Source organism: Vitis vinifera, chromosome 9, assembly GCF_030704535.1.
Source record: "Vitis vinifera cultivar Pinot Noir 40024 chromosome 9, ASM3070453v1".
NCBI classification, from domain to species: Eukaryota; Viridiplantae; Streptophyta; class Magnoliopsida; order Vitales; family Vitaceae; genus Vitis; species Vitis vinifera.
The window spans coordinates 22355114-22378881 of NC_081813.1; the positions used below are offsets into that span (position 1 = coordinate 22355114).

The 23768-nt window shown below is 33.6% G+C and overlaps 2 protein-coding genes across 2 annotated transcripts; one reads left to right on the plus strand and one right to left on the minus strand.

The window, feature by feature from the left end:
* Positions 1-9176: 9176 nt before the first annotated feature.
* LOC132254299 (glycine-rich cell wall structural protein-like) lies at positions 9177-9848 on the minus strand. The gene has a single exon (XM_059739606.1). The coding sequence runs from the start codon at positions 9846-9848 to the stop codon at positions 9177-9179; it is 672 nt and encodes a 223-aa protein (XP_059595589.1).
* Positions 9849-12711: 2863 nt separating this feature from the next.
* Positions 12712-13795, plus strand: LOC104880417 (repetitive proline-rich cell wall protein 1-like). The gene is made up of 2 exons (XM_059739850.1): positions 12712-13239; positions 13297-13795. Exons 1-2 carry the CDS (start codon positions 12747-12749, stop codon positions 13608-13610), a joined length of 807 nt encoding a protein of 268 aa, XP_059595833.1. The 5' UTR covers positions 12712-12746; the 3' UTR covers positions 13611-13795.
* Positions 13796-23768: the final 9973 nt, after the last annotated feature.

Here is a 23768-nt window from a genome sequence, read left to right on the forward strand (position 1 = left end):
CAAACCCAATTTTCTCACTTCTCGCCTCTCAAGTTTTAACTGGTGAAAACTTTGTAAAATGGACAAGCAACATGAACATTCTTCTCATTAATGAGAACTACCACTTTGTCCTTAAGGAGGATTGTCCTCCAGTGCCTCCAGCTAATGCCTCCAAGGCTGTCTCAGAAGAGTATAACCGTTGGATTATTGCAAATAACAAGACCCGCTGCTACTTGTTAGCAGCAATGAATGAAGTGCTTAGAACTAAGCACGAGGGCCTTGAAACTGCAAGCGAGATTATGGAATCTCTATAGCAGATGTTTGGACGCCCCTCTGAGCAGGCCGGCCACGAAGCTGTGAAAGCTGTTATGAACAATAAAATGAAGAATGGTTCTTCAGTTCGTGAGCACGTCCTTAAAATGATTCATCACTTTAATGAGATTGAAATCAATGGAGCTAAAATTGATGAAAAGACCCAGGTTGGCATGATCTTAGAGACACTTTCTCCCTCTTTCCTCCAATTCAGGACAAACTACATCATGAACCATAAGAAATGTAATTTGTCAGAACTCCTGAATGAGCTGCAATCTTATGAGACCCTTATAGATGATAAGGGAGGCAAGGCAAATATTGCTGAGGCTAATGCAGTTGTGGGAAAGGCTTCTTTTTCAAGGAATAAGAAGAAGAGAAATGTGAGAAATCAAAAGGACAAGAAGAAGATCCAAAAGAAGAAAAGGAAGGCTGTTGAGCCTAAACTTAAGGGGAAATGTTTCCATTGCAATCAAGACGACCATTGGAAAATGAACTGTAAGAAGTACCTTAATGAGCTGAAACAAAAGAAGAAACAAGGTAAATTAGATTTATTAGTAATGGAAACATGCTTAGTTGAGAATGATTTCTCAAGCTGGATTATTGATTCAGGAGCATCTAACCATGTTTGTATTTCTTTGAAGATGCTTGAGTCATCTAAGGATCTTGAAGAGGGAGCTTTCATGATGAGAGTTGGCAGTGGGGCAAGAGTTTCAGCGACAGCAGTTGGGACAGTACGACTGTCATTTGCTAATAATAAATATTTGTTATTGCACAATGTTTATTTTATTCCGGATTTCAAACGAAATTTGATTTCGGTTTCAAAGTTACATGAACAATTTATTTCTGTTTCTTTTGATATTGACTCTGTTTCAATCTATAAGAATGGAATGAATATTTGTTCAGGTTATGTTGATAATGGTATATATTTTGTTAAACCAATTTTCAATAATTTACTTCAAACCGAAATGTTTAAAGTCGCTGAACCAACCCCTAAAAGAAGAAAGATTTCTAATGATAAAAATGACACATATTTGTGGCATTTAAGGCTTGGTCACATTAACATAGATAGAATTGAAAGACTAGCAAAGGATGGTCCTTTGAGAGAGCTAAAAGTTGGCACTCTACCAGTTTGTGAATCTTGCCTAGAAGGCAAAATGACCAAAACGCCATTTTCGGCTAAGGGTGAAAGAGCAAAAGTACCTCTAGAGATCATACATACTAATGTATGTGGACCTTTGAATGTCAAAGCAAGAGGGGGCTATGAATATTTCGTCACATTTATTGACGATTATTCAAGATACGGATATGTATACCTGATACAAAGAAAATCTGAGGCTTTCGAAAAGTTCAAAGAATTTCGTGCTGAAGTAGAAAAACAACTTAGCAAATCAATCAAAACTCTTCGATCAGATCGAGGAGGAGAATACTTGGTTTATGAATTCAAGGACTACTTGATTGAAAATGGAATATTATCACAGCTCACGGCACCTGGGACACCTCAGCAAAATGGTGTAGCCGAAAGAAGAAATCGCACTTTGCTTGACATGATGAGATCAATGATGAGCTATTCTTCTCTGCCAACCTCATTTTGGGGATATGCATTACAAACGGTAGTATATATTCTGAACATAATTCCATTTAAGTCAATCCCTAACACTCCCCTAGAGTTATGGAATGGTCGCAAACCTAGTTTGAGACATATTCGCATATGGGGGTGCCCTGTGCACGTGTTAAAGGGAAAGACTGGGAAACTAGAACCTCGCTTTGAGGTATGCATGTTTGTAGGATATCCTAAAGGAACAAGAGGAGGTCTGTTTTATAGCGCTCAGGATAACAAAGTATTTGTGTCAACAAATGCTACGTTTCTCGAGTATAACTATATGACAGATTTTAAACCTAGAAGTAAAGTAGTTCTGGAAGAGTTGCTAGCTGATGAGATCAGCCCCACGCCAACAACAGTTGTTGAACGACAAAGAAAAGAAACCACTGCTCAAGATCTAACACCACCGCCACCACGACGTAGTGGGAGGGAAATAAGATTGCCCATTCACTATCGTGAAAATGGAGAAGCACAAGTTGCAGTCACTGATGGCAGTGATGATAATCCATTGACATTCAAAATGGCGATGGATGATGTTGATCGAGAGAAATGGCAGGAAGCCATGAAACGAAATAGAGTCTATGTACTCAAATTCAGTCTGGGAGCTTGTAGATCTACCAGAAGGCATTAAGCCTATTGGTTGCAAATGGATCTATAAGAGAAAAAGAGGACCTAATGGGAAAGTAGAGACTTTCAAGGCAAGGCTGGTGGCAAAGGGTTTTACCCAAAAGGAAGGAGTAGACTATGAGGATACTTTTTCACCAGTCGCCATGCTAAAATCCATTAGGATTCTCTTGTCCATTGCTGCTTATTATGATTATGAGATATGGCAAATGGACGTCAAGACAACATTTTTGAATGGCCATCTTGAAGAGACTATTTATATGGTCCAACCAGAAGGTTTCGTGGTCAAAGACCAAGAGCAGAAAGTGTGCAAACTACAAAGGTCCATTTATGGACTTAAGCAAGCTTCTAGATCTTGGAATATCAAATTTAACGAAGCCATAAAGTCTTATGGTTTTGAACAAAATCTGGGTGAACCTTGTGTCTATAAGCAAATAGGAGGAGATAAAGTGGTTTTCTTGGTTCTTTATGTGGACGACATTCTACTCATTGGAAATGATGTAGAATCTCTATCCAAGGTAAAGAACTAGCTAGCCAGCCAATTCCAAATGAAGGATTTGGGAGAGGCAAGCTACATTCTTGGTATCCAAATGACTAGGGATCGTAAGAATAGGCTTCTGGCATTGTCTCAGGCAGCATACATTGACAAGGTGCTTGTCAAGTTTGCAATGGAGAACTCTAAGAAAGGGAATTTGCCTTCTCGACATGGAGTTCATCTCTCTAAAGAGCAGTGTCCAAAAACACTACAAGATGAGGAGAAAATGAGACGAGTTCCCTACGCATCAGCAGTTGGTAGTTTGATGTATGCAATGTTGTGTACAAGACCTGACATATGCTTTGCAGTGGGAGTGGTTAGTCGATACCAGTCAAACCCAGGATTAGATCAATGGGTAGCAGTCAAGCATATACTTAAATATTTGAGAAGGACGAGAAACTATATGTTGGTATACTCTGGTAGGGAATTGATTCCTATCGGATATACAGATTCTGATTTCCAATCAGATAGAGACTCTCGGAAGTCTACTTCTAGGGCCGTTTTCACTTTGGGAGGTGGAGCCATTATATGGAGGAGTGTCAAGCAAACTTGTGTTGTTGATTCAACCATGGAGGCTGAATATGTAGCGGCTTGTGAAGCAGCTAAAGAGGCAGTCTGGCTTCGCGAATTCTTGAAAGAACTGGAAGTTGTTCCAAATATGCATGAGCCAATTAGACTTTATTGTGATAATAGTGGAGCAGTGGCTAATGCCAAAGAACCCAGGAACCATCGCAAAGGAAAACACATAGAATGGAAATTCCACCTGGTAAGAAAGGTTGTCAGTAGAGGAGATGTTTCAGTTGAAAATATCACATCTGCGAACAACATAGCTGATCCGTTCACCAAGACTTTACCGGCTCGGAGTTTTGAGTAACATCTTGAAGGGATGGGACTTAGAGACATGTCACATTTGCTTTAGGGCAAGTGGGAGATTGTTGGAATATGTGCCCATAAACAAATGAGATGTTTTTTATTTTGCTGATTATTAATATTTTTTTTTAAGGAATTATTTCAATATTATTGTTGCATGCATGTTTTAGATGCTTTATAAATATCGAAAACCCTAGATTATTTAATTGTAACTTTAAATATTGTATATAAGTGTTATATACAGGAGGATAATATTTAAAGTAAAATAATCTAATATGTTTGTAATTAAAAATTAAAGTTGGGATCTTTAATTTAAAATTACTAGCGCGGTTCATTACATTCTGAATGAAATGATCTTATCCGGATTGTTAATAATGAGATTATTAGAATGAAAACGCTTTATATAATTTGATTATATAGGACTGGAACACGATTAATTATGAATCTCTGATAAATTCCGTTATAATATAGAGCATTCAATATTAATCAATGATGGTCATATATGCATTGTTCTTAATTCTGAGTAATTAATAGACTCCTATTTATTGTATTGTATTTTTTGACATACCGGGTAATGACACAAATACATAGTGTCAAATTCTTGGTGTATTGGAAGTATAATAAAATAAATAGCCGGGAATATTAATATACAAGATGAAATCCATTCCTTCGTTAAGAAGTCAGATGGATGGTTCCCATAAGTATTGGTTCGGGCCTTGAATGATAAGAGCGCTCAATTTATGATTAGACCATAAATATATTATTCATTAGAGAACCAATGGCACTTAAGGAGAAAGATATAATTAAAGAGGTTAACGGAAAAACCTAGCTTTAATTATGAACCGTTTATGGAGGATTGACTCATATGTAGTGACTATATCAATGAGCATCTTTTCCTTCCTTTTAATCATTTGAATATATTTAATTTTATAATTTTAAGAGTGCAATTCCAAATTTTTAGTGGAGTAATTTTGGAATTAATAATTTTGATTTTTTAATTAAGTTGTTAATTAATTGTCAAAATTATTGGAGCTTAAAATTATAATGTCCATAGTTCCTCTCAACGGCTCCATTAAAATTATATGAACATTTTTTTATGTTGGGTTGATTTTATTAGTTTGGAATTTTGAATTCTAAATTAATTTCACACAATCTTGATTTGATTTATTTATTTTATAATTTGATTATTTAAAATATTTTTTGATACAATGTGGTGAAGACCACACTTACTTGTATTCCCTAAGAAACACTTTTTAAGTGGGGATCATGGGGAGAGATATTCTCTCCCATGTTTTTCAAAATTCCAAATATGTCAGTTATTTTTTTCTTCGTGGTATTAAAAAGTTTTTTTTTTCTCAATGTTTTTCGGATGATGGGATGAGAATACAAGTTTTCAATATATTAAGTTGTGTGATAAAAAAACCCAAAAAAAAAAAAAAAAAAAAACGCCCACTCGTTTTGAGTTCATCATAATTTGGAGAACGTTAGAGAAAGATCCATGGTGCTTTAGAGGATTTGGAATTCTAAGATCTTTTTGGTGGAGTTCAAATTTATCAGCCTAATCGTAAGGTACAAATCTAAATTACCTATATTTGTTATTTCATTAAATTAATACAAGTATTGATCATTGAGAAAAAATTTTGAGAAAATTTTTCTGGTTTCCGTTTTTCTTTTATTTATCTGGTTTCAAAACCAACATCATGGCCTTATTATATTCCATAGAATTACGAAGTTAAATAGAAAGATATCCCTTGCAAGGTTGGATGAACAAAGAGGGTTGAGGATTGAATTTGATAACATTTTGTAACAATTTTCTTCTTTCCATGTAAATATTATTGGTTTTATACCTAATAGACCCTCATGGTTTTAAAATGAGTATATATAACGGAAAGAAATATATATTTTACCCATATACAATGTCCTCATCATGTTCTTCAGAATTGTAGAATCAAACAAACAAACATCTTTTATGAAATAGAACAAATAGAAACCCACATCAAGGTCAGAGATTGATCATTTTATGCAGGTATCATATGTTCTAAGTCCAATATGCTTTTATGACTTTAAAACATATCTATATGATTAATATATATATAATATTCATTTCTCGATACCAAAGACATTCATGGCAATGAAAAGCTATATATTTTTTTTCCAGTATTATAGCATGAGTATAACAGGAATGACAATAACAACTTTTCTCTTGACTTATAGACATGACAATAAGAAGTGGTCTTTGGGTTACCCTTATTGTTCACTTCTAAAATGGATTCTCTTGTGCATTGGCCAAGCACTTCACTAGATTTTGGTTTTCAACATTTAGAATTTATGCTTTCAAAGAATGATATATAAATTTACAATTACTTAATATATATATATATTTTTTAAATATGAAATCACTATTTCTGAATGAAAATTTTCCCACTTAGAAAATGAACCAAACTATTTGATTTCCTCTAGAAAATGGGATTCTTAAATTTCAAGCTTAACAGCTTCATAGAATTCTTTTTTTTTTTTTTTTTTTGGGCTAAATTTGGACAAAGCTTTAAATTGGGTGAAATTAATTTAGTGGTCCTGCAACTTAATTTAATCCCCTTAATGAAATTCAGGCTCTGCTGTCTTGCAGGCTTTGAAGATTTGTAGGGACCCAAACATAATTGAAAGCTAATAATAGATGCCCTACAAGTTACAAGTGCCTTAAAAATAGAACATTAAACTATAGTGAATTAGTACTTGATTGTGGCCCACTCTCATAAGGGCTCATTGCCCTTATTAATTTATAAAAAAAAAAAAAAAAACCTTCATGGCTCCAAACCAATTTGAAACCTCCAAAAAATCCAACCTAAAACCCATGGGTGATTTTTTTGGTCAACCCAAGCCCAATCACAAGTTCGATCAGAAACCTTATATAGGCTCCATGTTATAAACGTTGAACCTTTGTTCGTTTATTTGTTTTTTTTTTTTTTTTAAATTTCTCACCTCAATTGCCTTGTGGGGAAATTCTTTAAGTTGTGTTTGGTTTTTGAGAAAATTTGTGAGAAAATGTGACGACTAGAACCTCCAGAAAATCCAACCTAAAACCCATGGGTGATTTTTTCTTTGACTTGACCCGGAAGCTCAACCTAAGCCCAAGCACAAGTTCCATCGGAAACCCTATATAAACTTCATGTTATAATTGTTGAACCTTTGTTGGATTGTTTGTCTTTTTTAATTTCTCACCCCAATTGCTTGATGGGGGAATCCTTTAAGCTATGTTGGGTTATTGGAAAGTACTAAGGAAATTAAAAATGATTTTTTTCATGTTTGGTTTCAACTTAAAAAATATGAAAAAAAAAAATATAATTAAAATTAATTAGAAATCTATACATTTTTTAAATTATTTAATTTTTATATAAAAGAGGAAAATAAGTGAAATGGATTTGAAGTAGCATATACATAAATTTATTAATTTTAAATTTATTTTTTTATTTTTTCTTTCTTTTGACTTTTCATCTCTATTTTCTTTCCTTTGCATTTTCCTTCACATTTTCCGGGAACCAAACATAGCCTTAGGTTATGTTTAGTTTTCAAAAAATTTGAGAGAAATAAAATATAAAGGCAAAGTAGAAGAAAAGAAAAAGTAAAAAAAGAAAGAAAGTAGAATTAAATTATTTTTATATAATTCTTTAAATTTATTTAATTTATTTTCCTCCATTTAATAAAGATTAAATAAATTAAAAATGTATAAATTTCTAACTAATTTTAATTATATATTATTTTCTTTTATATTTTTTATAGTATAACCATAGATTGAAAAATCTAGAAAAATCGAGCGTGAAGTGCGGAATAGTAGAGGAAGCCTTTGACATCCTTTGACATCCGAGATGTATCTGGGAAAAATTGGAGATATTTTTGAAAGTTTTTTTTAAAAAATATTTATTCTTTTTTTTTTTATTTTTTAATTTATTTATTATTTTAAATCTATATTATCATTTTATTTTTGACTATTTTTTATATTTATCTCATTAATGCTATTTTAAAAAATTAGTATCACTTGATTCTTTTTTTTTTTATCCGTTTAATTTTATTTAATTTTAAATGTTTTTATTTTAAAATATTAAAAATATAATTTTACTCAAAAATTGCTACAATGTAAAAAAAAATAATGAAGTCCTAATATTCTATAAATTAAAATTAATTTGATAAGATAAATGAGTAATAATTTTAATTATTTAAGTAAATTAATGTTAATAGAAAAATTGTCACTTGTAATCAATTTTTAGAAATCAAATTTCAAATAAAATATTTCAATAAATCAATTTAATTTTTTATTTAAAATGTAATAAAATATGTTTTAATAAAAATATTTTAATTTTAAAAATAAATGAATATAAATATATTAAAGGAATTTATGCTATTTTTTTTATAAAAATTTGATAAATATTATATGTATGAGATAATATTTATCAAATTTTTATAAAAAATTAACATTACTTATTTTATTATATTTTTTTGAATTTTCTCAAGCATTCTTGTGAATTTTGAATTATTATTTTTATTTTTTTAAGTACTTTTTAGAAACCAAACATAACCTTTTTGAAAAAAAAAACTCATCTTATACAATGAATAATAATAATAAGGTAAAAAAATATACAACTAATAGTTTATTTTATTTTTTATTTATTTATTTTTTATTTTAAGTATCCAGATCCAATGCTTCCTTTTTATATATTCTCCTATTTTATCAGAATTAATTGACTATAAAATAAAGAAAATTATAAGTTATTTCATTAAAAATGAAATTTCAAAATTTATTTCCCTTCAAAATTTTTTGTCATTCCTTAACCTTCCCTTTTTACTTATTTTTAATTTTGAGACGATAAAATATGGATGAATAATTGTAACCAAACATCTACAGGCATTTATGGGGCCTCCATACAAGTAATGATGCAAAAGCCTTTAATTTGCTGAGTTCTGCATGCAGAAAAAAAAATTGAATTTGAGGATGAGAGAATGTCAAATCAAACTGTGAACGTATCATTAATGTTTTCTGATAATTTCCCATTTAATTTTGCTGTAAACCCTAATTGAATTCTGACCTGCAAATTCAATTCCAGAAGATGGTGGTAAACCCTAATTCTATGTGTATATATATTCCCATACATGCAAAGCTGTGAAGCAGAAAACGCAGAAACAACAACATTAGAAGCTAGCCATGGCCATGGCTTCTTCTAGGGTTTCCTTGGCTTTCTCTCTTCTGTTAGGCACAACTCTCCTTCATCTCAATCCTGCCTTCGCCGATGAGTTCTCTGGCGAGCTCTGCATAGGCCACAAGTGCCAGAGACCTCCACCGCCACCTCCTATCTCCAAACCTCCTGCTCCATCTCCTCCTCCACCAACTACCCCACCATCATCCCCACCAACAACCCCCTCAAAACCACCAACATCCCCGCCACCAACGGCCCCCTCAAAACCACCAACATCCCCGCCGCCAACGGCCCCCTCAAATCCACCAACATCCCCGCCGCCAACGGCCCCCTCAAAACCACCAACATCCCCGCCGCCAACGGCCCCCTCAAATCCACCAACATCCCCGCCGCCAACGGCCCCCTCAAAACCACCAACATCCCCGCCGCCAACGGCCCCCTCAAATCCACCAACATCCCCGCCGCCAACGGCCCCCTCAAGTCCACCAACATCCCCGCCGCCAACAACCCCCTCAAGTCCTCCAACATCCCCGCCGCCAACAACTCCCTCAAGTCCTCCAACATCCCCGCCGCCAACAGCCCCCTCAAATCCACCAACATCCCCGCCGCCAACAACCCCCTCAAGTCCACCAACATCCCCGCCAACTTCCCCTCCGCGTGCCTCGCCCCCGATTTCACCAGTCGTGCCACCAGTTTCGCAACCAGTTTCACCTCTACAGCCACCAGTTTTGCCTCCAGGCATTGCGGTTGACCCGGCCTCCAGGCCAGGTCCTCCGCCGCAGCTGCCTCCTAGTCCTCCCTCAGTGGAGGAGGAGCCACCCTGCCCTCCACCACCACCTATCCTTCTGACCCGGAAGCTTAAGCTTTAATAGAGAAGCATATAGCTAGCAATAGTACTACTAGGATCCTATCAATAAAAGTAGTTAGTACGCAGCCGATGTTTAATTAAGAGAAAAAGAAGTCCATGGAAGTACTGCTTGTATCATGTTTTTCTATGAGGATATATGCTTCTTTTTCTCTAAGTTATGGAGGTATTCCATTTCAACAAAAGCACTAATGTTTGCATTTGGGAACATGTCATTTTTTAATAGTTTTTTTTTTTCGAAATATCAGTTAATGTTTTGATATAAATAAAACAAAATATTTTTAATCATATGATATAAATAAAAAATGATTAATTTTTGGAAGAAATATCTATTGACTGTTAGTCTAAAAATCAATTTAAGAAGGAAAAGGAATGCTCTTATCATCCTTCCATAATCATTTCTAAATACATTCTTAATCACAACAAATAACTAAATACAAATTATTTTGTTTGGTTATGTTGGGAAGTTAACACAGAATAATGAGATGGACCTTGTCAAAGCCCACACCCATTTTTTTTTATACCAGAAATTCAATGCATAATCTCAGCATTCAATGTGTATTCTTGAATAATCTCATTTTTTAATTATTAAACCATTTTATTTTACCAAGTTCAATGTTAGTCAAGTTAGTCAATATTTATATGTTTGGATGCAACAACAAGATGTTATTTGTAACAAGTAGTTTTGTTGGTTGGTTAATTGATCACATTTTATTCATGAAATGGGTTGGATTGGTATTAGTCTGGATATGACAAAATCCTTCTATTAGATCTAATGTACTTATTGGATCTAATAAGTAATAAGTACTTTATGTCATAATTAAGAAATTTTAAATGAGAAGCATCATTAATCTAATTAAAAAGTATAGGAATGATGAGACATCTTTAGCAAAAAGACAACACTAAACCTCAAACCATAGGTGCTAAAAGCTTTCCAATACAAGAGTAAAATACTCATGGAGGAAATGAATGACTACAAAATATATATACTTCATGTCAGTCCCAAATTACCCAAAAAACAATCATCAAAATTAAGAGCCTATTTGGTAACTATTTTTGAAAATAGTTTTGAAAAACAGTTTTTGAAAGTCATTTTTTTCTGATGTTTTTTAGAACAAAAATCTATTTGAAAACCTAAAATATTTTTAACTTATTTTTAATATTTTTAAATATGTTTTAAAAATATTTTTTATGTTTTGTGTTTTATTTTTAATCATTCTACATGTTAATATAATTATTTTTTAGAAAAACCCATAGAAAATAAGTCAAAACAACATAAAACAATCAAACCCAAGAAATCAAAATGTCTATGCAATAATTATTCAAACAAATCACACTATGATGAGAACTAGGTGAAAAGGTGTTAGGAAACTCATCTCTCAGTTTTTTAGGTCTTCCTATGTAGGTACCTTTTTTTTTTTTTTTTTTTTCTATGCATTTTTGCTTTACTAAAACAAGGATAAATCCATTAATATCATAGATATATAGATATGCTTCCAAATACAGAGATGGATGTATGCCATGAAATATCACCTTTACGGAGGGATAATTTCAATGAAAAAAACACTTATATCATTTACCAAAAAAACCCTTAAATTGGAGTGCAAAAATAAAAATACATAAGAGACAAACATTACATGAATACTTTGATGATAAGTTTCAAATGCTTCTCTCTGCTTAATTTCAAACATGAGAGGACAATTTTACTTTGTTTTTTAATCTATAAAATGAAGAGTTTTTTATGCCCTAATCACGGGTTATTCGGTAAAATATATTTTTTAGGCCAAGGATGGCCTCCATCCATGGTCCCGGAGGGTGTTAACCATATCACTATTTTGCCACGCTGCAATGAAAGTTTGGTTTTTGTATACTTTAGACGAAAACCCTTATAATATACTTTCAACAGCGCGTTCATATATGGTCGAAACAAAGTTGGAGTATGAGATTTGCTGAAAAGTTAAAAGCAATTATTCAACTATCCTTATAGCAAGACTTAAGAAACCGATTGATTTGTGTATTGGATTACAAATCAAGAGGAATTGCAAATATAGTATGAAAAGGCCAAATAACTTTCAAGATGGAAGTTATCCTATAGATACTGTATTCATGTCTGTTCAAAATGCGAATCATAATATTCATTTTTATGGGAATGTGAATGAAAGACAAGAGATACTTTTTCTCAAACTATGGACAAATAAGAATTTAACTCCTAAAGAAGCATTTCATGAAGCCTCTGGGATTTGATTGAGTGATTCTTTGTATACTTAAATTACAGTACTAATAATAAGTTTTGATATATATATATATATATATATATATATATATATATATATATATATTTGTTTTTTTTTCTATTATGATAACATGATTTTAATTTTAGGTTTAACTAGAAAAAAGAAGAAGAAGAAGAAAATCGAAAATTGCCTATGGGAATATTGAGGAGAACCAAACCCACAAGGAGATCCATCTTAAAATAATTGGCTGCCATTGAAAGTAATGACTCAAAAGCTTCTTGCAGCTGTCTTTGCATGCATGCAGAAATTGAATTTGTGTCATTTGCTTTTGGAATTAATGCATACAAAATAAATGGGAGTAAAGGAAAAAATAAATATTGCTGGCAACAAAAAATTAAATGTTTCTGAAAAAATTTCCATTTTTTTGTATAATTTCTATTGAATTCTCCAGTACATATTTAACACTATAAGAAGGTGGCAAATCCTCAGGGTAATTTCCATGCACGACGGAAGGAACACCCGAAGCTAAAGAAAGCTAGCCATGGCTTCTTCTAGCATGACCTTGGCTTTCTTTCTTTTTCTGTGTGCTTCCCTTCATCTCAACCCTGCATCGGCTGATGGGCTCTCTGCTGAGCTCTGCAAAGGCCACAAATGCCCCCCTAAACAAACACCACCACCACCACCTTCCGTTGCCAAACCTCCTGCTCCATCGCCGCCTCCTTCCCCACTGGTGACCCCTCCACCGACCGGCTCGAATCCACCACTTGTCCCTCCAATTGGGGTTCCACCAATTGTTCCTCCCCTTGGATCAGTTTTGCCTCCAGTTGGGGTTCCTCCAATTGTCCCTCCAGTTGGGGTTCCACCAATAGTTCCTCCTCTTGGACCAATTGTGCCTCCAGTTGGGGTTCCACCAATTCTTCCTCCCCTTGGACCAGTTGTGCCTCCAGTTGGGGTTCCTCCGGTTGTCGTGCCTCCAGTTGGGGTTCCTCCGGTTGTCGTACCACCTGTTGGGGTTCCTCCGGTTGCCGTACCACCTGTTGGGGTTCCTCCCATTGTGCCTCCAGTTGGGGTTCCTCCGGTTGCCGTTCCACCTGTTGGGATTCCTCCCGTTGACCTGCCACCAGTTGGGGTTCCTCCAGTTGTCGTTCCACCAGTTGGGATTCCTCCGGTTAACCTGCCACCAGTTGGGGTTCCTCCCATTGTCCTTACTCCTGGCTTGCTTCCACCAATTCTGGATACACCAATTGTGCCTCCAGTTGGACCAATTGTTGCTCCAATTCTCCCTTCACCCCCAGGAAGCATCGTGATTGACCCGGCCACATCTCCTACTCCTCCTCCTCCATCATCAGACGATACACCCTGCCCTCCACCACCCTCCACAGTTCCCCGGAAGCTTAAGCTGTGATAGCAAAGTTGGGACTTCTATAATAGATCAATCTAGGATATCCTCTAAATAAACAGTATTAGTAGTATCCAGCTGTGTGCATAGGTCCACAGTTTTGTACCGCAACGTTTTAGGGAAAAAGAATTCTAAGGATGTAATGCTTATATCATGTTCTGCAATAAGAATATATGCCACTTTTTCTCTAACTTGTGCAAGTATCTCATTAATTTCATCTAAAAGTACTTCAGAAGAATAATAATTTACTTACAATCTTGTTGAACCCCACTTTGATAGAAAATGATACACACACTTATATATGGCATCCATTGGAATCATCAATTCTCTGATCAAGTTGCATGTATGTATATCCTCTCAAGTTATCCATTGACCAAAAAACCTGAACTATAAGTTTAAGGCCTATCACTTTGCCTCAATGGTACCATTCTTTTTCTTCCATGAATGTTCAACAAATTGAGAAGAATAAACATGGGGTGAAGTTTGAACCCATAACCTCTCAAGTCTCACAATATAGGTTAGTCTTTTGTTCTAGTTTATTTTTCCATATATTTATAAATATGAACAATGTGCCACACATGCATGATTGAGTCTCGACCAAGGTTTGTGAATCTCACTACTTTAAAGAAAAAAGATCATTATCGATCATGCCTATTTTTGCGGCATTGATCCCTTGGTATGCTAGGCTAATTAGAATAAGCTTCCTTAGAGAATGTACGGTATCATTTTTTGTATAAACTAGGTTGCATGAATTAATTACTTCTAAGGAAAAGCTGAATATATCTGAAAAGCATCTATACTAACTAGTACTCTTCCAACTTCAATGATGAAAAATTCTAAGAACTTTTTCTGCATCAGAACACATCACTGTGCAATCAATAATTGTTATATTAGAAGAAATTCATACAGATTACTGCAAACCAGTCACTTTTTGGCTGCATTGCTGGCAAAATGGCCATACCACACATAATCAAGAGATTCCTGGGATGCATTTTGTGAAAGAAGAAAAAAGAATGGTTTGAAATTTCGGAAATAAGAACACCGTGTTTACAAAGAACATCAATGAGATTTACTGAATTATGGATTGAATTCTACGAAATGATAAGTTATGATATATCTTTATCACTAACATGGCATCATTTCATTGTTGGAACTATGTTTAAGAACCTTGAAAATTATATATTTGAATTGGGTGAGACAAGAGGGATCTGCACGATAGGTATCCTACTGAGGCCATGCAGAAGTTTTAATTTACGCTTTTCTACCTGTATGCATATGCAGAAATTGAATAAATTGCAGTAATTGAAAGAATAAATATACAATAAATAGATAATGTACTCTCTGGTCATTTCCATTTAATACTGTAGTAAACCCTATTCAATTCTTCCGTACTAATTCAATCCAGTAGAAAGGTGGCAAACCCTAGTTATTCCCATGCAAGCATACCCCCCCCCCCCCCCCCCCCCCCCCAAAAAAAAAAAAAATAAAATCTGTAAGTAGGAATTTCTGAACTAATCGATAGTTTAATTCTTATACCATTGATTGGGATTCCATTATTTTATAATTGTGTGCTTCTTCCTTCATCTCAAGCTTCCATTTGCCTGCATCTCCCTACCGGACCTCTGCAAAGGCCCTTAATTCTTCCCCTAAAAGGACTTCACAACCACCGCCACCACCGCCCACCCACTATAAAAATGATGAATAAAAGAAACAATTACACAGGGTTTTCTTTGTATGAGTTCCAGAAAATTTTCTGGACTCTTGATCTTCTTCAATTTTTGTACTTGGATGTAGATAAAACTAGATAATTTTAGAAGCATAGAGAACCTACTATAACAGAAAGTTGCTAGCTCTATCAACTGATAACGAAGTTTGCTAAAACTAATTAACAACTTATTAAATTGATGACGGAGTTTGCCAAAACTAATTGACAACTTAAGAACTTGCTTCAACTAGCTCCATCATGTGATACTATGCCTTGGCAAAGATGAGCTTGTTATGAAGTAGTTCAAACGGAGCAGTAGTTAAGGGCTTAGTCAATAGGTCTACAGGTTGTTCTTTAGTTGGCACATACCTTACATCTAGCTCCTTTGCAATGACTTTTTCTCTCACAAAATCAATGTCAATCTCTGTGTTTTGTTCTTGCATGAAACACATAATTTGAAGCTAAGGATCCTGCTCCAATGTTGTCACACCACAACATAGGACCATGCGTAGATTTTAATTCACGTTCAACAAACTTTATAGCCAAACTATTTCAATAGCAGCTTGAACTAAAGCTCAATACTTACTCTATGTACTTGACCTCGCTACAACCTTTTGCTTTCAAGAACTTCATTGAATCAAATTTCCTCAAAGAAAAATACAATAGCCACTAGTAAACCTCCTGTCATCAATATTAGGACCCTAGTCTACATTGGTAAATCCTTCAAGGACCAAGGCTTTTGCTGGTTGAAACTTCAAGCCATATCCAACCATGCCTCTTAGATACCTCAATACTCTTTTATAGGCTTGCCAATGTTGAACTGTAGGTGTATGAAGAAATTGGTTGAGTTTGTTTATAGTAAAAAATATATCAGGTCGAGTCGTAGTCAAATATTGAAGCCTCCAAATGATTCTTCGATGCAAGAAGGGTATGTTGCCCAAACAATTTGCTATCATTTGAGTGTAACTTAACTCCAATTGAAAGGGGTGTTGGACTTGGATTAGCACTTGTTATCATATCCTTCTCCAAAATGTCCAAAGTATACCTCATTTGAGTTAAGCAAATCCTGATTGATCTTTGTGTGTCTTAAAGCCAAGAAAATAATTCATAGAACCTAAAGTCTTTAATGCAAGCTTTTCATTTAAATCCCTCATTACTTGCTAAATCATGTTAATGTCATCACTAGTTATCAAGATGTCATCTACGTAGACTAACATGAGCAACAATTTGCTTGCAGGTTTATGTACAAAGAGACTGGTGTTAGATTTAGAATTTTCAAAACCCCAATGTAGTAGAGTAGTTTTAAGCTTGTCAAACCAAGCTCTTAGCGCTTGTCTTAGACCATATAGAAACTTGTGTAGCTTGCAAACATAGTGTGGAGCATGTTGGTCAACAAAGCCAACTGATTGAGCCATGCACATAGTTTCTTGTAGATCACCATATCAAAATGCATTGTTGATGTTGATCTATTGAATATCCTAACCTTTTGTAACAATAAGAGTAAGCACTACACGAATGGTTGATAACTTGATAGCAACACTAAAAATATCAAAATAATTAAGCCCTGTTATTTGATAAAAACAGGGTTCAAAAAATTGGCCGAGTTTGATACGACTCGACGTCGGGCGCGACGAGTCTGATACTAGATACAATTTATACCTAGACTCGGCCTTGAATTGATTGGACTTGGATGACTCGACTGATATTCCGAGTTAACTCTGTCGACTCGATAAAAAAAAAATCAATCAATAGATTCCCTGCAAAAGAAACCCATCACAACAAGAATCAAAATTTTCAGAGAAATCAGAGATTCCTTTGCAAAAGAAAACCCATGAAAATTTGAAACAAACTCGTGACCCTTTCAAAAGCCTTTAAAAAGAGACACGGTTGAAGAATCACTTACTAAACCCTAAATCCACGATTGTTGGAGTGTAAAATTTTCATCTTTGGTGCGCTGCCGGTGCCACAACGGTGACTGGACGCCGACAAGGCAACCCTCCTCCCTCTGATTGTGGTTGTGTAGTAGCAGTGGGAAGGTCTGAGTCGTCTGAGAGGTTGTAGATCGTGGTCATCGTGGTGTGTTGGGAAAGAAGATAGCGGACAAGGGTTCTTGGGGAAGAAGCCAACAGATAATAAAGGTAAAGTTTGATTTACCTTATTTAAATCAAAACACCCCTACACTGCCATAGTCAAGATTATATTTTTAAAGTAAAGTTTGATTTACCTTATTTAAATCAACACACCTACACTGCCATAGTCACACCAGATTATATTTTTAATTTGCTGAATCTAATTATATAAATTGGTAAATTATATTTTGCTGGCTAATTTGATTCATAATTTGAGATTAGATTAAAAAAATTACATAATTTGAATCAATTAAAAATATATTTAAAATTTGATTTACCTTATTATGTTGAGATTATATTTTTAATTTATTAAATTATGTGATTTTTTTATCTTATAATATTAAATTGGTTCACTAAATTCTTTTTGTATGATATAGAAATATAAAATACATTTATATGGTACAAATATTGTATTTTTAATTTATGTTTTTATCTTATAATATTACAAAATTAAATTACATTAGAAAATTAATAATTATTTAAAACATTTTTTTTTCAAATAATCATAAATGATTTAATAATACGGAATGAAGGATATGTATTTACATGGTATAGAAAAATTACATTTATATTTGAATCAATTTTACTTCATTATATCATGTAGAATTTTTATTTTATAATATTCTACAATTAAATAGGAAATCAATAATTATCAAAACAATAAATTGGTTCACTAAATTATTTTTGTATGGTATAAAAATATAAAATACATTTATATGGTACAAATATTGAAAAATTATTTATGTTTTTATCTTATAATATTGAAAAATTAAATTACATTAGAAAATTAATAATTATTTAAAACAATTTTTATTTTTCAAATAATCATAAATGATTTAATAATACAAAATGAAGGGTATGCATTTATATGGTAAATTACATTTATATTTGAATCAATTTTACTTCATTATATCATGTAGATTTTTTATTTTATAATATTGTACAATTAAATTACAATAGGAAATCAATAATTATCAAAACAAAAGATAATGAACTTAGGTGAGATCGTGTTTATTATTTTTTTAGTAGAATTTATTTTTATATGGTAACAATATGAAACATATAAGTGAGTGGAAAATTGAATATTATAATTCTTATATAAATGTGTTTATATATATTTAATTTGAAAAGTAAGTTGTTTTCCTTTTATATATGGTTAGGTTAAAATTTCAAAATGACTTCAAAACATGATATTGGTTGGGAGCATGCAAAACTTGTTGGTGATAGTAGAAGAATTACAAAGTGTAAATATTGTGGGAAAGTTATACATGGCGGTATAACAAGATTAAAGCAACACATCGCACATATATCCGGACAAGTGGAAGGATATCCACGTGTACCGGTAGAAGTGTCACATAGTGTTAGACAACATATGTCTGATGCTTCAAAAGAAAAAGCATAGTTAAAGAAAAAAAAATGAATGACTTTTGAGTTCCTTAAATAAAAAAAATTTCTATGAAATCGATGAGGGTGATTCTGATGGTGAAATTGAGGAAGTTGCTATGGCTGATTTTGAAAGAAGACAAATGAAACAAGTAATGAAAGAAAGTCGTCGAATTTTTTAAGAAGGTGGACAAGAGCATCATAAGGGTGGTAGTTCTTCACAACCTTCTAATGCTAGGATTAAGCGCGGATTGACACGTAGCTTTAGTGTAAGAGAAGGAGCTAGCATACATCTAAAAGGAATTGATCCCTACATGTTCTCATCAAAGCAGAAATCAATAAAAAGCTTGTTTTCTACTGAAGGCGTGAAGAAAGTGGGTAAAGATATTTCTAAATTCTTTCTCTTTAATGCAATACCCTTTAATGCAACTAATAGTGGGCCTTACTATCAATCAATAATTGATACCATAGTAGAAGCATGTCCAAACATCAAAGGTCCCACGGGATACCAAATTGAAATACATATTTGGAAGAGGTGGTGCAAAAGCTTGAGGTATATATAACAACATTGAAGGCTAAATGACCTATATATGGGTGCACAATCATGTGTGATGGTTGGAGTTCTAGGACTAGAAAGCCTATCATCAATTTCATGATTTATTGTGATAGAAGTATGATATACCATTCTTCAGTTGGCATTACCAACATACCTAAGATAGCAAACAACATTTTTTCCCTTATGGATAAAGTTGTAGAGGAGGTTGAGAAGGAAAATGTTGTTCAAGTAGTCACAAATAATGAGGCAAGTTTTAAAGCAACTGGTATCTTGTTGATGGAGAAGTAGAAGCATTTGTTTTGGTCTCCTTGTGCAGCCCACTGTATTGATTTAATGCTTGAAGATATTACAAGTATGAAGCAGATTAAGGAGACATTAGATCAAGCTAAGATGATCACAAGATTTATTTATAATAGCTTGAAAGTAGTGAATTTGATGCAAGTGTTCACCAAGGATAGAGATTTGTTAAGGCCAGGAATAACCCGTTTTGCCAATGAATTCATTTCACTTGAGAGTCTTATACGTTATAAGGCTGATTTGAAGAGAATGTGCACAACAAATGAGTGACGTGAATTCAATAAAGATAGGAGCAAAAAAAGTCTAAGAGATAAGGTATCCAACCTTATCTTAACTGATCGATTTTGGAAGAAGGTAGGGAAAGTTCAAACCATCATGGAACCTCTCGTCAAAGTATTGAAATTGGTTTATCAAGATAAAAAGCCCATACTATCAATCATTTATGAAGCAATGGATAGAGCTAAATTGGCTATCAAGGCATCGGTCAAGCAATGGGAAAAGTATTGGGAAGTCATTGATAGAAGGTGGGAAGGTCAATTGCACAGACACTTGCATGCTGTAGGTAATAAAAAAATTCTTTATATATTTTTTGTTATTTTTTTCAAGTACAAATTATTATAAAATGATCATTATTTAACTTATGGCAACATATTTTTTAAATCCAATGTTCAAATATTCAAAACATTTTTCCAACCATTCGGAAATTAAAATTGGATTAAAGGAGGTTATCAAGATATTAGAGCCAAATTTGGATAGACAAACAAAAGCTATTAATGAGGTATAATAATAGTTTGTGACCTTTATATAATACATTTTGTATATGTAATGTGCATTAACAAAAAAAAATGTTAATGATGTAGGTGAAATTATTTGTTGATGGCCAAGGAGAATTTGGAAGTGCACTTACAAAGAAAGCAATAAATCAATCTCTTCCAGGTACTCAATACATTTACGTATATTACAAATATGAAATTATCATAATTTTTTGTTAAATATATCATAGTGATTAATAAGTATGCGTTTTCTTTATTATAGCTGAATGGTGGAACAACTATGGTGACGAAGGTCCACATCTACAAAAGATTGCTATTAAAATTTTAAGCCAAACTTGTTCTGTATCAGGTTGTGAAAGAAATTGGAGCACATGGTCATTGATTCACACAAAGTTGCACAACCGTTTGGCAATGAAAATGTTGCATAAGTTAGTTTATGTGCACTACAATATGTGACTTCGAGTTAAGAATTTGATGCAAGAGTGCAATGAACATTTATACAATCCAATTGATCTGAATCATATCTTTAATGATGATGATATATTAGATGACTAGATATGAGAAGGAGATGAGCCTATTTTATCATCTGATAATTTGGATTGGTTGGATAAAGGTCTTCTCACTAATGAAGAAGGTAGAGAAACAGTTCATGAAGATGATGGTGCCACAAATCATAGAGTTAGTAGGCATACAAGTAATGCTACACAAGAAAGAGATGTTGATTCCCGTTGTAAAGGTAAGGCTCCTAGAACAATTTCTTCAAGTTCTAGTAGTGATGATGGTGACAATGGGGGCAGTAGGCGGGATGGTGGCACTAATGGGGGCAGTAGAGGAGTTAGTGGCACTGGTGAGGGTACTGGAGGAGATGGTAGCATTGGGGGTGGTTATGTTAGTCAAGTAGATCCTGGCATGTCATGGGCACAAGGAGGTGAAAATTACTATGCCACACAAGATATAGATCATGGATATCGACCAGGGATATGGGAACAATGAAAGCATTTGGAAAGACTAACTACATTTCCCAGCGATGATGATTATTCTAGTGGGCATGATTATCATAGATCAAATTATCACCATATTGATGAGCACTTACAGAATTTGGGTATAGGATCAAGACTGTATTTCAGAGGGGTAGATGATAGATCATATCACAACTTTAGAGACCGTGATAGCTCTTTTAGTACTTTTAGTAGAAATGATTTTGATTGATTTCCAATGTTGCATCTAGAGGGATATTCAAATACTGGAACATGAGCTGGTGATTCATATGGGTATGATCAATCTTTGAGTAGCAGTAGCATTGCTTATCGAGGTTTTAAAATACTATCAATATGGTGTTGATCCTAAACAACCTTTGAAACAATATTTTCTTGATTATGGATCATCAAGCCAATCATCTCATCCAACATATTCGAGTTATGAACAACTCTTTCAACCATATCCTCACTATGGGAATTGCCACCCCAATTTGTATACTCGTCATAGGACTAATGATGATGATTTTGAACCTCCTCGTCATTCAACATGGAATTGATTATTGTATTGTATGTTTGTTAGTAAAAATGTTATTATATTTGAAATAAAATAATTTTCTTTTATTAGCATTATCATAAATAACTTTGAGCAGATACTTTTATAACTATTTAAATAATGTTAAATGTGAGACAATTTTATTTTATTAATTTTTTGAGCCTATTTAATTGTATATATTTTTATGATGATTTACATAATTTTTTGAATTTTCTAATTAAATTATTTTACGTATTGCCCGATACCAAATCTATACACCGAGACCGATACGCCTCGGGACCCTTTGAGTTAGTGACCGATACTGCGACTTTGAACCATGGATAAAAACCCTTAGCAACAAGTCATGCCTTGTATCTCTGAATAGAGCCATCGAGATTATATTTTACTCAAAAAACCCATTTATTATCCATAGTTTATATGTCTTTTGTATAAGGTATTGGGCTTCTTGCACTCATTATTCATTGCCTTTGTCCAATTTGGATCCCAAAGAGCTTGTTCTATACTTGTAGGTTCAACAACTAGAGCATTTATTTTCTGTTTGACAATGAAGACTTTTGGTTTGAAAATTCCAAACTTGGATCTAATTTGCATAGGATGAGTACTTTGAACAGATAGAGAAGCGACATTAGGTGACTGTGAGATAATAGATATAACAAGTTGGTAATTAATGTTGTTGACATGGTCCTTAGAGTGTAAGATTTTTTGATCCTCAGTTGTGGCTAGGGAGTGAGTTGCAGCAGGTTGTAATACTCCATTTCAATAGGTACACTAGTAAGAGATGATGATGATGAAAGTGTTTTTTTAGTGAAACAGATGTAGAAGAGGCTTGAGAATCATTTTGTGAGGGAACATGCCCCATAACAAAGATATATGGGTTTATTTGTGGTAGTAGAAATAAAATTAGAAGCACTGGATTTTATTACTTGAAAACCAAAAGCGAATGGGCAACAATCTTTAGCAAATGAGATACTCTTGGTATTATAAATATGACCAGAAGAGTTGAGACAATAGTATCCTTTATGAATCAAATTGTAACCAAGAAAGACACTTGGTAGTATGAAAAGCAAACTTGTGTTTATTATAGGGCCTTAGATAAAGAAAATAAGCACAACCAAAGACCCATAGAAACTTATAATTTGGTTTTCTATATTAAAGAGACTCAAAAGGAGAAATATGATTAAGAGCTTGAGAAGGCAATCTATTTATAAAAAATACTACCATCACAAAAGCATCTCACCAAAAGTAAAGAGGCATATATGTTTGTGCCAAGACTGTTAATCTAACCACAACTATATCTCTATGTTTTCATTTTGCTATTCCATTTTGTTGATGAGTGCGAAGACATGGATGCTTGAAAACCATACCTTGTTGAGCTAGAATAGGCAAAAGAGGTTTGTATTCACCTCCTCGATCAGTTTGAAGATATTTCAATTTTCTATTGAATTGTTTTTCTAGTAGACTTCAAAATTGTAGAAAATGGCTTTGGCTTTAGATTTAAACCTCATTGGAAATATCCACATATAGCAAGTAAAATTATTAACTAAGTGAATGTAATATCAATAACCTTCCGTAGACAAAATAGGCGAAGGTCTCCAAATATCATAATAGACTACTTCTAGAGGAGCATAAGTTTTATTCAACAAGTTTAGAAAATTTATTTGACAAGCTTTTCCATACTGACAAGCATCATAGAATTGAAGGTACTTAGTTCTAAGAGTCAAATTTAAAAGTTTTAGTACATTGTCTAACACTTAAGCATGAGGATGACCAAAGCTACTATGCCAAATGTTC